General features: G+C 49.2%; 1 protein-coding gene across 7 annotated transcripts in view; it reads left to right on the top strand.

The window, feature by feature from the left end:
* Nucleotides 1-16,419, top strand: part of LOC118380199 (lysyl oxidase homolog 3B-like) — a 62,741-nt gene that overhangs the window by 36,043 nt on the left and 10,279 nt on the right. For all 7 annotated transcript variants that reach the window (XM_052514675.1, XM_052514674.1, XM_052514673.1 and 4 more), the window contains 2 exons: nt 9,095-9,158; nt 9,333-9,428. In XM_052514675.1, coding sequence (XP_052370635.1) covers nt 9,095-9,158; nt 9,333-9,428 — 160 coding nt within the window. The remainder of the gene's footprint in view (nt 1-9,094; nt 9,159-9,332; nt 9,429-16,419) is intronic.

The following is a 16,419-nucleotide window of genomic DNA, read 5'->3' as shown; positions in this document are numbered from 1 at the left end:
TCATGGCTAGGGACCTCATGGCTAGGGATCTCATGGCTATGGACCTCTAGCTAGGGACCTCATGGCTAGGGATCTCATGGCTAGGGACCTCATGGCTAGGGACCTCTAGCTAGGGACCTCATGGCTAGGGACCTCATGGCTAGGGACCTCATGGCTAGGGTCCTCATGGCTAGGGATCTCTAGCTAGGGACCTCATGACTAGGGATCTCATGGCTAGGGATCTCATGGCTAGGGACCTCATGGCTAGGGATCTCATGGCTAGGGATCTCATGGATAGGGACCTCATGGCTAGGGACCTCTAGCTAGGGACCTCATGGCTAGGGACCTCATGGCTAGGGATCTCATGGCTAGGGACCTCATGGCTAGGGACCTCATGGCTAGGGATCTCATGGCTAGGGACCTCATGGCTAGGGACCTCATGGCTAGGGATCTCATGGCTAGGGACCTCATGGCTAGGGATCTCATGGCTAGGGACCTCTAGCTAGGGACCTCATGGCTAGGGATCTCATGGCTAGGGATCTCATGGCTAGGGACCTCATGGCTATGGACCTCATGGCTAGGGATCTCATGGCTAGGGATCTCATGGCTAGGGACCTCATGGCTAGGGACCTCGTGGCTAGGGACCTCATGGCTAGGGACCTCTAGCTAGGGACCTCATGACTAGGGACCTCATGGCTAGGAATCTCATGGCTAGTGATCTCATGGCTAGGGACCTCATGGCTAGGGACCTCATGGCTAGGGATCTCTGGCTAGGGACCTCATGGCTAGGGATCTCTGGCTAGGGACCTCATGGCTAGGGATCTCATGGCTAGGGACCTCATGGCTATGGACCTCATGGCTAGGGATCTCATGGCTAGGGATCTCATGGCTAGGGATCTCATGGCTAGGGACCTCATGGCTAGGGACCTCATGGCTAGGGACCTCATGACTAGGGACCTCATGGCTAGGAATCTCATGGCTAGTGATCTCATGGCTAGGGACCTCATGGCTAGGGACCTCATGGCTAGGGACCTCATGGCTAGGGATCTCTAGCTAGGGACCTCATGACTAGGGATCTCATGGCTAGGGATCTCATGGCTAGGGACCTCATGGCTAGGGATCTCATGGCTATGGACCTCTAGCTAGGGACCTCATGGCTAGGGATCTCATGGCTAGGGACCTCATGGCTACGGACCTCATGGCTATGGACCTCTAGCTAGGGACCTCATGGCTACGGACCTCATGGCTAGGGATCTCATGGCTAGGGACCTCATGGCTAGGGACCTCTAGCTAGGGACCTCATGGCTAGGGATCTCTAGCTAGGGACCTCATGGCTAGGGACCTCATGGCTAGGGATCTCATGGCTAGGGACCTCATGGCTAGGGATCTCATGGCTAGGGACCTCATGGCTAGGGATCTCATGGCTATGGACCTCTAGCGAGGGACCTCATGGCTAGGGATCTCATGGCTAGGGATCTCATGGCTAGGGACCTCTAGCTAGGGACCTCATGGCTAGGGACCTCTAGCTAGGGACCTCATGGCTAGGGACCTCATGGCTAGGGATCTCATGGCTAGGGACCTCATGGCTAGGGACCTCTAGCTAGGGACCTCATGGCTAGGGACCTCATGGCTAGGGATCTCATGGCTAGGGACCTCATGGCTAGGGATCTCATGGCTAGGGACCTCTAGCTAGGGACCTCATGGCTAGGGACCTCTAGCTAGGGACCTCATGGCTAGGGACCTCATGGCTAGGGACCTCATGGCTAGGGTCCTCATGGCTAGGGATCTCTAGCTAGGGACCTCATGACTAGGGATCTCATGGCTAGGGATCTCATGGCTAGGGACCTCATGGCTAGGGATCTCATGGCTAGGGACCTCATGGCTAGGGACCTCATGGCTAGGGATCTCATGGCTAGGGATCTCATGGCTAGGGACCTCTGGCTAGGGACCTCATGGCTAGGGACCTCATGGCTAGGGACCTCATGGCTAGGGACCTCATGGCTAGGGTCCTCATGGCTAGGGACCTCATGGCTAGGGTCCTCATGGCTAGGGACCTCTAGCTAGGGACCTCATGGCTAGGGACCTCTAGCTAGGGACCTCATGGCTAGGGACCTCATGACTAGGGACCTTTAGCTAGGGACCTCATGGCTAGGGACCTCATGGCTAGGGACCTCTAGCTAGGGACCTCATGGCTAGGGACCTCTAGCTCGGGACCTCATGACTAGGGACCTCATGGCTAGGGACCTCATGACTAGGGACCTCTGTCTCAAACCGTCTCAAACAGTGGTATTCAAAGTCGGCTGAGTTTTTCTCCACGAAAGGGCTTCATTACTGACAGAAATACTCCTCAGTTTCATCAGCTGTCCGGCTGGCTGGTCTAGAACGATCCCCCAGGTGAAGAAGCCGGATGTTGAGGTCCTGGGTGGTTACATGTGGTCTGCGGTTGTGAGGCCGGTTGAATGTACTGCCAAATTCTCTAAAACAACGCTTCTGGTGGACATTCCTGCAGTCAGCACGCCAGTTGCACACTCCCTCAAAACTTGAGACATCTGTGACATTGTGTTGTGTGACAAAACTGCACATTTTAGAGTGGCCTGTTATTGTCCCCAGCACAAGGTGCACCTGTGTAATGATCATGCTGTTCAATTAGCTTCTTGATATGCCACACCTGGTGGCTGGCTTATCTTGGCAAAGGTGAAGGGCTTACTAACAGGGATGTATACACATTTCTGCACAAAATTTGAGAGAAATAAGCTTTTTTGTGCGAATAAAACATCTGACCAACACTTTACATGTTTATATTTTAGTTTAGTATATATATATATAAAATACATTTTATAAGAGTACATATTATTGTAAGGAACAATATACGAATGTTTTTGAGAAAGATATTTTGAAAGATACAACTTTATTGAGTAAATGTATTTATTGGTTTGTTTTTCTTTTTGATAAAAAGGTTTATTTGTCGATGTAAAAATCCAAATGTACCGATTTGAAGGTTGTTTCGGTAGATTTGGGGTGCGGAAAACGTTTGAATACCACTAGTCTTGGACCAAAACGATATCCTCATGGTTGGAGAACCGTGACATTTGGACTCCTCTCTCAGGCTACCTCGTCACGAGAGTGTTAATCTCTCAGGCTACCTCATCACGAGAGTGTTAATCTCTCAGGCTACCACATCACGAGAGTGTTAATCTCTAAGGCTACCTCATCACGAGAGTGTTAATCTCTCAGGCTACCACATCACGAGAGTGTTAATCTCTAAGGCTACCTCATCACGAGAGTGTTAATCTCTCAGGCTACCACATCACGAGAGTGTTAATCTCTAAGGCTACCTCATCACGAGAGTGTTAATCTCTCAGGCTACCTCATCACGAGAGTGTTAACCTCTCAGGCTACCTCATCACGAGAGTGTTAATCTCTCAGGCTACCTCATCACGAGAGTGTTAATCTCTCAACCCATCACGAAGTGAACTCTCAGGCTACCCGCATCCATGACCTCAGGCTACCTCATCACATGTTCATCCCTACATCATCACGAGAGAGTTAACCCTCAGGCTGTTCATCACGAGAGAGTTAACCATAACAGCCAACCATAACATGCCAGGTAGAGACATCTCATTGGTTCCCCCAACCCACCAGGAAGGAACCAATGTGGCTCCCCGCTCCATGACTCACCCTGACATGTTCACCGTGACATGTTCACCTTGACATGTTCACCCTGACATGTTCACCCTGACATGTTCACCCTGACATGTTCACCTTGACATGTTCACCCTGACATGTTCACCCTGACATGTTCACCCTGACATGTTCACCCTGACATGTTCACCTTGACATGTTCACCTTGACATGTTCACCCTGACATGTTCACCCTGACATGTTCACCTTGACATGTTCACCCTGACATGTTCACCCTGACATGTTCACCCTGACATGTTCACCTTGACATGTTCACCTTGACATGTTCACCCTGACATGTTCACCTTGACATGTTCACCTTGACATGTTCACCCTGACATGTTCACCTTGACATGTTCACCCTGACATGTTCACCTTGACATGTTCACCTTGACATGTTCACCTTGACATGTTCACCCTGACATGTTCACCCTGACATGTTCACCCTGACATGTTCACCCTGACATGTTCACCCTGACATGTTCACCCTGACATGTTCACCTTGACATGTTCACCTTGACATGTTCACCCTGACATGTTCACCCTGACATGTTCACCCTGACATGTTCACCCTGACATGTTCACCCTGACATGTTCACCTTGACATGTTCACCCTGACATGTTCACCTTGACATGTTCACCCTGACATGTTCACCCTGACATGTTCACCTTGACATGTTCACCCTGACATGTTCACCCTGACATGTTCACCTTGACATGTTCACCCTGACATGTTCACCTTGACATGTTCACCCTGACATGTTCACCTTGACATGTTCGCCCTGACATGTTCACCTGACATGTTCACCCTGACATGTTCACCCTGACATGTTCACCCTGACATGTTCACCCTGACATGTTCACCTTGACATGTTCACCTTGACATGTTCACCCTGACATGTTCACCTTGACATGTTCGCCCTGACATGTTCACCCTGACATGTTCACCCTGACATGTTCACCCTGACATGTTCACCCTGACATGTTCACCCTGACATGTTCACCCTGACATGTTCACCTTGACATGTTCACCTTGACATGTTATCCTGACATGTTATCCTGACATGTTATCCTGTGAGTCTATGAACCCCACAGCTGTTGCTGCATCAGCAAACCCCTGACCCTTAGGACTGTGCACAGACTAGACTGTGGAGGAAGCACAGACAGGCTACAGCAGTGTTTCTCATCTCCAGTCCTCGACTATCCCGAACAAACACCTCTGATTCAACTAGTCAAGGGCTTGATGATTAACTTACTAGTTTAATCAGGTGGTCCGCAGCTACAGCAACAACCAGTACTGTTGGGGGTATTCTAGGACTGGAGTTGAGACAGGAGGTGCCCTCTCACTGACATCCCCTAGGGCCCCTTTACAGGTGCGTATCGTGGGAGGCAGGACGTACTATGAGGGCCGTGTGGAGGTTCAGGTGGGGGCGCGGTGGGGCACGGTGTGTTCTGCCAGCTGGACCACTAAAGAGGCCATGGTGGTCTGCAGACAGCTAGGCCTGGGATACTCCATGCATGCCATCACTGTGAGTAAGACTGGGAGAAGCAGAAATCAATTCCTTCACAGTATGATGTGTGTTGGAAGTATGATACTGTACTATAGAGCTGGGACAGGTCGTATAAAGCTGGGACAGGTAGTATAGAGCTGGGACAGGTACTATAGAGCAGGGACAGGTAGTATAGAGCTGGGACAGGTACTATAGAGCAGGGACAGGTAGTATAGAGCCGGAACAGGTAGTATAGAGCCGGGACAGGTACTATAGAGCCGGGGCAGGTAGTATGGAGCCGGGACAGGTAGTATAGAGCCGGGACAGGTACTATAGAGCAGGGACAGGTAGTATGGAGCTGGGACAGGTACTATAGAGCAGGGACAGGTAGTATTGAGCTGGGACAGGTAGTATAGAGCCGGGACAGGTAGTATAGAGCAGGGACACGTAGTATGGAGCTGGGACAGGTAGTATAACGCTGGGACAGGTACTATAGAGCAGGGACAGGTAATATGGAGCTGGGACAGGTAGTATAGAGCCGGGACAGGTAGTATAGAGCTGGGACAGGTAGTATAAAGCTGGGACAGGTAGTATAGAGCCGGGACAGGTAGTATAGAGCTGGGACAGGTAGTATAAAGCTGGGACAGGTGGTATAGAGCTGGGACAGGTAGTATAGAGCAGGGACAGGTTGTATAGAGCCGGGACATGTAGTATGGAGCTGGGACAGGTAGTATAGTGCCGGGACATGTAGTATAGAGCCGGGACAGGTAGTATAGAGCCGGGACAGGTAGTATAGAGATGGGACAGGTAGTATAGAGCCGGGACAGGTAGTATAGAGACGGGACAGGTAGTATAGAGACGGGACAGGTAGTATGGAGCTGGGACAGGTAGTATAGTGCCGGGACATGTAGTATAGAGCCTGGACAGGTAGTATAGAGCCGGGACAGGTCAAATAGAGCAGGGACAGGTAGTAAAGAGTTGGGACAGGTAGTATAGAGATGGGACAGGTAGTATAGAGCCGGGACAGGTAGTATAGAGCTGGGACAGGTAGTATAAAGCTGGGACAGGTAGTATAAAGCTGGGACAGGTAGTATAAAGCTGGGACAGGTAGTATAGAGCTGGGACAGGTAGTATAGAGCTAGGACAGGTAGTATAAAGCTGGGACAGGTAGTATAGAGCTGGGACAGGTAGTATAGAGCAGGGACAGGTTGTATAGAGCCGGGACATGTAGTATGGAGCTGGGACAGGTAGTATAGTGCCGGGACATGTAGTATAGAGCCGGGACAGGTAGTATAGAGCCGGGACAGCTAGTATAGAGATGGGACAGGTAGTATAGAGCCGGGACAGGTAGTATAGAGACGGGACAGGTAGTATAGAGACGGGACAGGTAGTATGGAGCTGGGACAGGTAGTATAGTGCCGGGACATGTAGTATAGAGCCTGGACAGGTAGTATAGAGCCGGGACAGGTCAAATAGAGCAGGGACAGGTAGTAAAGAGTTGGGACAGGTAGTATAGAGATGGGACAGGTAGTATAGAGCTGGGACAGGTAGTATAAAGCTGGGACAGGTAGTATAAAGCTGGGACAGGTAGTATAAAGCTGGGACAGGTAGTATAGAGCTGGGACAGGTAGTATAGAGCTAGGACAGGTAGTATAAAGCGTCAGTGATGTCATCATGTAGATAGGCTCCCCGCACTGTGTCTGACTAGAGTGCCAGTGATGTCATCATGTAGGTAGGCTCCCCGCACTGTATTTGACTAGAGCGCCAGTTATAACATCATAGAGCGCCAGTGATGTCATCATGTAGGTTACCCCAACGTATCTGACAAGAGCGCCAGTGATGTCATCATAGAGCACAGTGATGTCATCATGTAGACTATACCACCCTGTATCTGACTAGAGCGCCAGTGATGTCATCATGTAGACTATACCCCCCTGTATCTGACCAGTGATGTCATCATGTAGACTATACCCCCCCTGTATCTGGATAGAGCGCCAGTGATGTCATCATGTAGACTATACCCCCTTGTATCTGATAGAGCGCCAGTGATGTCATCATGTAGATAATACCCCCCTGTATCTGGATAGAGCGCCAGTGATGTCATCATAGAGCGCCAGTGTTGTCATCATGTAGACAATACCCCCCTGTATCTGACTAGAGCACCAGTGATGTCATCATAGAGCGCCAGTGATGTCATCATGTAGACTATACCCCCCTGTATCTGACTAGAGCACCAGTGATGTCATCATGTAGACTATACCCCCCTGTATCTGACTAGAGCACCAGTGATGTCATCATGTAGACTATACCCCCCTGTATCTGACTAGAGTGCCAGTGATGTCATCATAGAGCGCCAGTGTCAAGACCAGAGGTGACATTCGCTGTAGACAAAACCATCAGTAGATTTTAAAATGAGATGGAAACCTATTTAACTTGCGACATGGGAATTTAACCGCAAACAGTATTTTTATGTGCACTACGCCATCACACACAGCCTTTTATCCGCAACAAGCCAATTTGATGGAAACACAACTCTTGGGGTAAAATGAGAAAATTGTTTTCATGCATATTTGAGAATATTCATGTGAAAATGTGTTGCCAATTGGATGGAAACCTAGCTATGCTAACCTTTTTGACATATCACCCCTCACCTCTCCACCAAGAAAGCTGGTGTGTGGTGATCGTTTCACCCTCACCTCACCTCTCCACCAAGATAGCTGGTGTGTGGTGATCGTTTCACCCCTCACCTCTCCACCAAGATAGCTGGTGTGTGGTGATCGTTTCACCCCTCACCTCTCCACCAAGATAGCTGGTGTGTGGTGATCGTTTCACCCTCACCTCTCCACCAAGATAGCTGGTGTGTGGTGATCGTTTCACCCCTCACCTCTCCACCAGATTCACCCTCACCTCTCCACCAAGATAGCTGGTGTGTGGTGATCGTTTCACCCTCACCTCTCCACCTGGTGTGTGGTGATCTCCCCTAACCTCTCCACCAAGATAGCTGGTGTGTGGTGATCGTTTCACCCTCACCTCTCCACCAAGATAGCTGGTGTGTGGTGATCTGATAGCTGGTGTGTGGTGATCGTTTCACCACCTCACCAAGATAGCTCCACCAAGATAGCTGGTGTGTGGTGATAGCTGGTGTGTGGTGATCGTTTCACCCCTCACCTCTCCACCAAGATAGCTGGTGTGTGGTGATCGTTTCACCCCTCACCTCTCCACCAAGATAGCTGGTGTGTGGTGATCGTTTCACCCCTCACCTCTCCACCAAGATAGCTGGTGTGCGGTGATCGTTTCACCCCTCACCTCTCCACCAAGATAGCTGGTGTGTGGTGATCGTTTCACCCCTCACCTCTCCACCAAGATAGCTGGTGTGTGGTGATCGTTTCACCCCTCACCTCTCCACCAAGATAGCTGGTGTGTGGTGATCGTTTCACCCCTCACCTCTCCACCAAGATAGCTGGTGTGTGGTGATCGTTTCACCCCTCACCTCTCCACCAAGATAGCTGGTGTGTGGTGATCGTTTCACCCCTCACCTCTCCACCAAGATAGCTGGTGTGTGGTGATCGTTTCACCCCTCACCTCTCCACCAAGATAGCTGGTGTGTGGTGATCGTTTCACCCTCACCTCTCCACCAAGATAGCTGGTGTGCGGTGATCGTTTCACCCCTCACCTCTCCACCAAGATAGCTGGTGTGTGGTAATCATTTTGGCACCTTTCAGATGGGTGCTACACATTGGTAGAGGAAGAGGTTTTCCCATTACTACATAAAGCTCTTTGAGCTACAGGAAAAGCACTCCAATCAATTATTATTATTATTATTATTATTATCATAACCTATTGCCAAGTGTCCCTTGTAAAATAGGTCTCAATGGGACTTCCTGGATAAATCAAGGTTGGATGATAAACTCCTGCTATTTGTTTGTGTTTCTCCTGTTGCTAAGGAAACATGGTACTGGGACAGTAGTAACGTGACAGAGATGGTGATGAGTGGAGTGAAATGTACAGGTAGGGTTGTGAAACTCCCGGTAATTTACCAAATATTAAACAAAAAAACGTATTTATATAGTTTACATGTTATGAAAATTCCTTAAAATCCTTGAAAATTACAAAAAAAAATCTGATTAGTTTACTGGTAAATTTCAGAAAAGTGTCTAATAACATCCCCTTCCTTTTGTATAGGAAACGAGATGTCTCTGAGCCACTGCCAGCATCACAGGACTGTCAGCTGTCAGAAGACTGCTGCCAAGTTCTCTGCTGGGGTCATCTGCTCAGAGAGTGAGTTCCTGGAGGACCTGTTGGGCTGGATATTCTTCTTCTTAGCTCCATGTGTTCCACTTGGTACTCATCTGGCGTTTAAGGTGTCAGGGTGGAGATGAGGAGAGGGGGAGGAGATGAGAGGAGGAGAGGGGGAAGAGATGAGGGGGGGAGAGGGGGTGGAGATGAGGAGAGGAGAGGGGGAAGAGATGAGGGGGGAGAGGGGGAAGAGATGAGAGGAGGAGAGGGGAAGAGATGAGGAGAGGGGGAAGAGATGAGGGGGAGGGGTGGAGATGAGAGGAGGAGAGGGGGAAGAGATGAGGGGGAGGGGTGGAGATGAGAGGAGGAGGAGGGGGAAGAGATGAGGGGGAGAGGGGGTGGAGATGAGAGGAGGAGAGGGGGAAGAGATGAGGAGAGGGGAAGAGATGGGGGGAGGGGTGGAGATGAGAGGAGGAGAGGGGGAAGAGATGAGGGGGGTGGAGATGAGAGGAGGAGAGGGGGAAGAGATGAGGGGGAGAGGGGTGGAGATGAGAGGAGGAGAGGGGGAAGAGATGAGGGGGGAGAGGGGGTGGAGATGAGAGGAGGAGAGGGGGAAGAGATGAGGAGAGGAGGAAGAGATGAGGGGGGGGGGTGGAGATGAGAGGAGGAGAGGGGGAAGAGATGAGGGGGGGAGGGGGTGGAGATGAGAGGAGGAGAGGGGGAAGAGATGAGGGGGGGGAGGGGGTGGAGATGAGAGGAGGAGAGGGGGAAGAGATGAGGGGGAGAGGGGGTGGAGATGAGAGGGCACGGACGACAGATTGCGGTGGTTTAATAACCACCTAGAGCAGGAACGGCACAGTGAATGGGCTAAGGCACTTTAAGGTATTGCTTGGCAATTGTTTTAACCAAGCGTGTGTTTAGTTCTGAAAAAGTGGAAAATGAAATACAACAGTGAATTATATGAATTATATAATGCATGAGTTCTAATGTCAATCAATTAATCAAACGTATTTGTAAAGCCCTTTTAACATTTAACATTTAACATCAGCTGATATCTCAAAGTGCTGTACAGAAACACAGGCTAAAACCCCAAACAGCAAGCAATGCAGGTGTAGAAGCACGGTGGCTAGGAAAAACTCCCTAGAAAGGCCAAAACCTAGGAAGAAACCTAGAGAGGAACCAGGCTATGACAACTGTTTTTTATATAATAATAATATATGCCATTTAGCAGACGCTTTTATCCAAAGCGACTTACAGTCATGTGTGCATACATTCTACGTATGGGTGGTCCCGGAATCGAACCCACTACCCTGGTGTTACAAGCACCATGCTCTACCAACTGAGCCACAGAAGGACCATGTAGCAAATAGCAACGAGCACGGCAAATAGCAACGAGTACGACAAATAGCAACGAGCAAGACAAATAGCAACACACACGACAAATAGCAACACACACGACAAATAGCAACGAGCACGGCAAATAGCAACGAGCACGGCAAATAGCAACGAGTACGACAAATAGCAACGAGCACGACAAATAGCAACGAGCACGGCAAATAGCAACGAGCACGGCAAATAGCAACGAGCACGGCAAATAGCAACGAGCACGGCAAATAGCAACGAGCACGACAAATAGCAACGAGCACGACAAATAGCAACGAGCACGACAAATAGCAACGAGCAAGACAAATAGCAACGAGCACGGCAAATAGCAACGAGCACGGCAAATAGCAACGAGCACGACAAATAGCAACGAGCAAGACAAATAGCAACGAGCACGACAAATAGCAACGAGCACGACAAATAGCAACGAGCAAGACAAATAGCAACGAGCAAGACAAATAGCAACGAGCACGGCAAATAGCAACGAGCACGGCAAATAGCAACGAGCACGACAAATAGCAACGAGCACGACAAATAGCAACGAGCACGACAAAAATAGTAACGGACACGACAAATAGCAACGAGCACGACAAATAGCAACGAGCACGACAAAAATAGTAACGAGCACGGCAAATAGCAATGAGCACGACAAATAGCAACGAGCAAGACAAATAGCAACGAGCACGACAAATAGCAACGAGCACGACAAATAGCAACGAGCACGACAAATAGCAACGAGCACGACAAATAGCAACGAGCACGACAAATAGCAACGAGCACGACAAATAGCAACGAGCAAGACAAATAGCAACGAGCACGACAAATAGCAACGAGCACGACAAATAGCAACGAGCACGACAAATAGCAACGAGCACGACAAATAGCAACGAGCAAGACAAATAGCAACGAGCACGACAAATAGCAACGAGCACGACAAATAGCAACGAGCAAGACAAATAGCAACGAGTAAGACAAATAGCAACGAGCACGGCAAATAGCAACGAGCAAGACAAATAGCAACGAGCACGACAAATAGCAACGAGCACGACAAATAGCAACGAGCACCACAAATAGCAACGCGCACCACAAATAGCAACGAGCACGACAAAAATAGTAACGAGCACGACAAATAGCAACGAGCACGACAAATAGTAACGAACACGACAAATAGCAACGAGCACGACAAATAGCAACGAGCACGACAAAAATAGTAACGAGCACGACAAATAGCAACGAGCACGACAAATAGCAACGAGCAAGACAAATAGCAACGCGCACGACAAATAGCAACGAGCACGACAAATAGCAACGAGCACAACAAATAGCAACGAGCAAGACAAATAGCAACGAGCACGACAAATAGCAACGAGCACGACAAATAGCAACGAGCAAGACAAATAGCAACGAGCACGACAAATAGCAACGAGCACGACAAATAGCAACGAGCACGACAAATAGCAACGAGCACGACAAATAGCAACGAGCACGACAAATAGCAACGAGCACGACAAATAGCAACGAGCACGACAAATAGCAACACACACGACAAATAGCAACGAGCAAGACAAATAGCAACGAGCACGACAAATAGCAACGAGCACGACAAATAGCAACGAGCACGACAAATAGCAACGTGCAAGACAAATAGCAACGAGCAAGACAAATAGCAACGAGCACGACAAATAGCAACGAGCACGACAAATAGCAACGAAACACGACAAATAGCAACGAGCACGACAAATAGCAACGAGCACGACAAATAGCAACGAGCACGACAAATAGCAACGAGCACGGCAAATAGCAACGAGCACGACAAATAGCAACGAGCACGACAAATAGCAACGAGCACGACAAATAGCAACGAGCACGGCAAATAGCAACGAGCACGGCAAATAGCAACGAGCACGACAAATAGCAACGAGCAAGACAAATAGCAACGAGCAAGACAAATAGCAACGAGCACGGCAAATAGCAACGAGCACGGCAAATAGCAACGAGCACGGCAAATAGCAACGAGCACGACAAATAGCAACGAGCACGACAAATAGCAACGAGCACGACAAAAATAGTAACGGACACGACAAATAGCAACGAGCACGACAAATAGCAACGAGCACGACAAAAATAGTAACGAGCACGACAAATAGCAACGAGCACGACAAATAGCAACGAGCAAGACAAATAGCAACGAGCACGACAAATAGCAACGAGCACGACAAATAGCAACGAGCACGACAAATAGCAACGAGCACGACAAATAGCAACGAGCACGACAAATAGCAACGAGCACGACAAATAGCAACGAGCAAGACAAATAGCAACGAGCACGACAAATAGCAACGAGCACGACAAATAGCAACGAGCACGACAAATAGCAACGAGCACGACAAATAGCAACGAGCAAGACAAATAGCAACGAGCACGACAAATAGCAACGAGCACGACAAATAGCAACGAGCAAGACAAATAGCAACGAGTAAGACAAATAGCAACGAGCACGGCAAATAGCAACGAGCACGACAAATAGCAACGAGCACGACAAATAGCAACGAGCACGACAAATAGCAACGAGCACGACAAAAATAGTAACGAGCACGACAAATAGCAACGAGCACGACAAATAGTAACGAACACGACAAATAGCAACGAGCACGACAAATAGCAACGAGCACGACAAATAGCAACGAGCACGACAAATAGCAACGAGCACGACAAATAGCAACGAGCAAGACAAATAGCAACGCGCACGACAAATAGCAACGAGCACGACAAATAGCAACGAGCACGACAAATAGCAACGAGCAAGACAAATAGCAACGAGCACGACAAATAGCAACGAGCACGACAAATAGCAACGAGCAAGACAAATAGCAACGAGCACGACAAATTGCAACGAGCACGACAAATAGCAACGAGCACGACAAATAGCAACGAGCACGACAAATAGCAACGAGCACGACAAATAGCAACGAGCACGACAAATAGCAACGAGCACGACAAATAGCAACACACACGACAAATAGCAACGAGCACGACAAATAGCAACGAGCACGACAAATAGCAACGAGCACGACAAATAGCAACGAGCACGACAAATAGCAACGAGCAAGACAAATAGCAACGAGCAAGACAAATAGCAACGAGCACGACAAATAGCAACGAGCACGACAAATAGCAACGAGCACGACAAATAGCAACGAGCACGACAAATAGCAACGAGCACGACAAATAGCAACGAGCACGACAAATAGCAACGAGCACGACAAATAGCAACGAGCACGACAAATAGCAACGAGCACGACAAATAGCAACGAGCACGACAAATAGCAACGAGCACGACAAATAGCAACGAGCACGACAAATAGCAACGAGCAAGACAAATAGCAACGAGCACGACAAATAGCAACGAGCACGACAAATAGCAACGCGCGCGACAAATAGCAACGAGCACGACAAATAGCAACGAGCACGACAAAAATAGTAACGAGCACGACAAATAGCAACGAGCACGACAAATAGTAACGAACACGACAAATAGCAACGAGCACGACAAATAGCAACGAGCACGACAAAAATAGTAACGAGCACGACAAATAGCAACGAGCACGACAAATAGCAACGCGCAAGACAAATAGCAACGCGCACGACAAATAGCAACGAGCACGACAAATAGCAACGAGCACGACAAATAGCAACGAGCAAGACAAATAGCAACGAGCACGACAAATAGCAACGAGCACGACAAATAGCAACGAGCAAGACAAATAGCAACGAGCACGACAAATTGCAACGAGCACGACAAATAGCAACGAGCACGACAAATAGCAACGAGCACGACAAATAGCAACGAGCACGACAAATAGCAACGAGCATGACAAATAGCAACGAGCACGACAAATAGCAACACACACGACAAATAGCAACGAGCACGACAAATAGCAACGAGCACGACAAATAGCAACGAGCACGACAAATAGCAACGAGCACGACAAATAGCAACGAGCAAGACAAATAGCAACGAGCAAGACAAATAGCAACGAGCACGACAAATAGCAACGAGCACGACAAATAGCAACGAGCACGACAAATAGCAACGAGCACGACAAATAGCAACGAGCACGACAAATAGCAACGAGCACGGCAAATAGCAACGAGCACGACAAATAGCAACGAGCACGACAAATAGCAACGAGCACGACAAATAGCAACGAGCACGACAAATAGCAACGAGCACGACAAATAGCAACGAGCACGGCAAATAGCAACGAGCACGGCAAATAGCAACGAGCACGACAAATAGCAACGAGCACGACAAATAGCAACGAGCACGACAAATAGCAACGAGCACGACAAATAGCAACGAGCAAGACAAATAGCAACGAGCAAGACAAATAGCAACGAGCACGACAAATAGCAACGAGCACGACAAATAGCAACGAGCACGACAAATAGCAACGAGCAAGACAAATAGCAACGAGCACGACAAATAGCAACGAGCACGACAAATAGCAACGAGCACGACAAATAGCAACGAGCAAGACAAATAGCAACGAGCACGACAAATAGCAACGAGCACGACAAATAGCAACGAGCACGACAAATAGCAACGAGCACGACAAATAGCAACAGCACAGACAAATAGCAACGAGCAAGACAAATAGCAACGAGCACGACAAATAGCAACGAGCACGACAAATAGCAACGAGCACGACAAATAGCAACGAGCACGACAAATAGCAACGAGCACGACAAATAGCAACGAGCACGACAAATAGCAACGAGCACGACAAATAGCAACGAGCACGACAAATAGCAACGAGCACGACAAATAGCAACGAGCACGACAAATAGCAACGAGCACGACAAATAGCAACGAGCAAGACAAATAGCAACGAGCAAGACAAATAGCAACGAGCACGACAAATAGCAACGAGCACGACAAATAGCAACGAGCACGACAAATAGCAACGAGCACGACAAATTCTCCAGTTTAGAGTTTGTAAATTGTGTAGAAATTCAGTAAATTAGCTTCCCACACCTGACCCCACTCTGACACACCCTGAACTGACCCCACTCTGACACACCCTGAACTGACCCCACTCTGACACACCCTGAACTGAACCCACTCTGCCACACCCTTAACTGACCCCACTCTGACACCCTGAACTGACCCCACTCTGACACACCCTTAACTGACCCCACTCTGACGCACCCTGGGTTTAGCTAAACTGACCCCACTCTGACGCACCCTGGGTTTAGCTAAACTGACCCCACTCTGACACACCCTGAACTGACCCCACTCTGACGCACCCTGAACTGACCCCACTCTGACACACCCTGAACTGACCCCACTCTGACACACCCTGAACTGACCCCACTCTGACACACCCTGAACTGACCCCACTCTGCCACACCCTGAACTGACCCCACTCTGCCACACCCTTAACTGACCCCACTCTGACACCCTGAACTGACCCCACTCTGACACCCTGAACTGACCCCACTCTGACACACCCTGAACTGACCCACTCTGACACACCCTGAACTGACCCCACTCTGACACACCCTGAACTGACCCCACTCTGACACACCCTGAACTGACCCCACTCTGACACACCCTGAACTGACCCCACTCTGCCACACCCTGAAC

The sequence above is a fragment of the Oncorhynchus keta genome, unplaced genomic scaffold (assembly GCF_023373465.1).
Source record: "Oncorhynchus keta strain PuntledgeMale-10-30-2019 unplaced genomic scaffold, Oket_V2 Un_scaffold_19088_pilon_pilon, whole genome shotgun sequence".
In the NCBI taxonomy this organism is placed as follows: Eukaryota; Metazoa; Chordata; class Actinopteri; order Salmoniformes; family Salmonidae; genus Oncorhynchus; species Oncorhynchus keta.
This window is presented reverse-complemented; position numbering and strand designations above follow the sequence as displayed.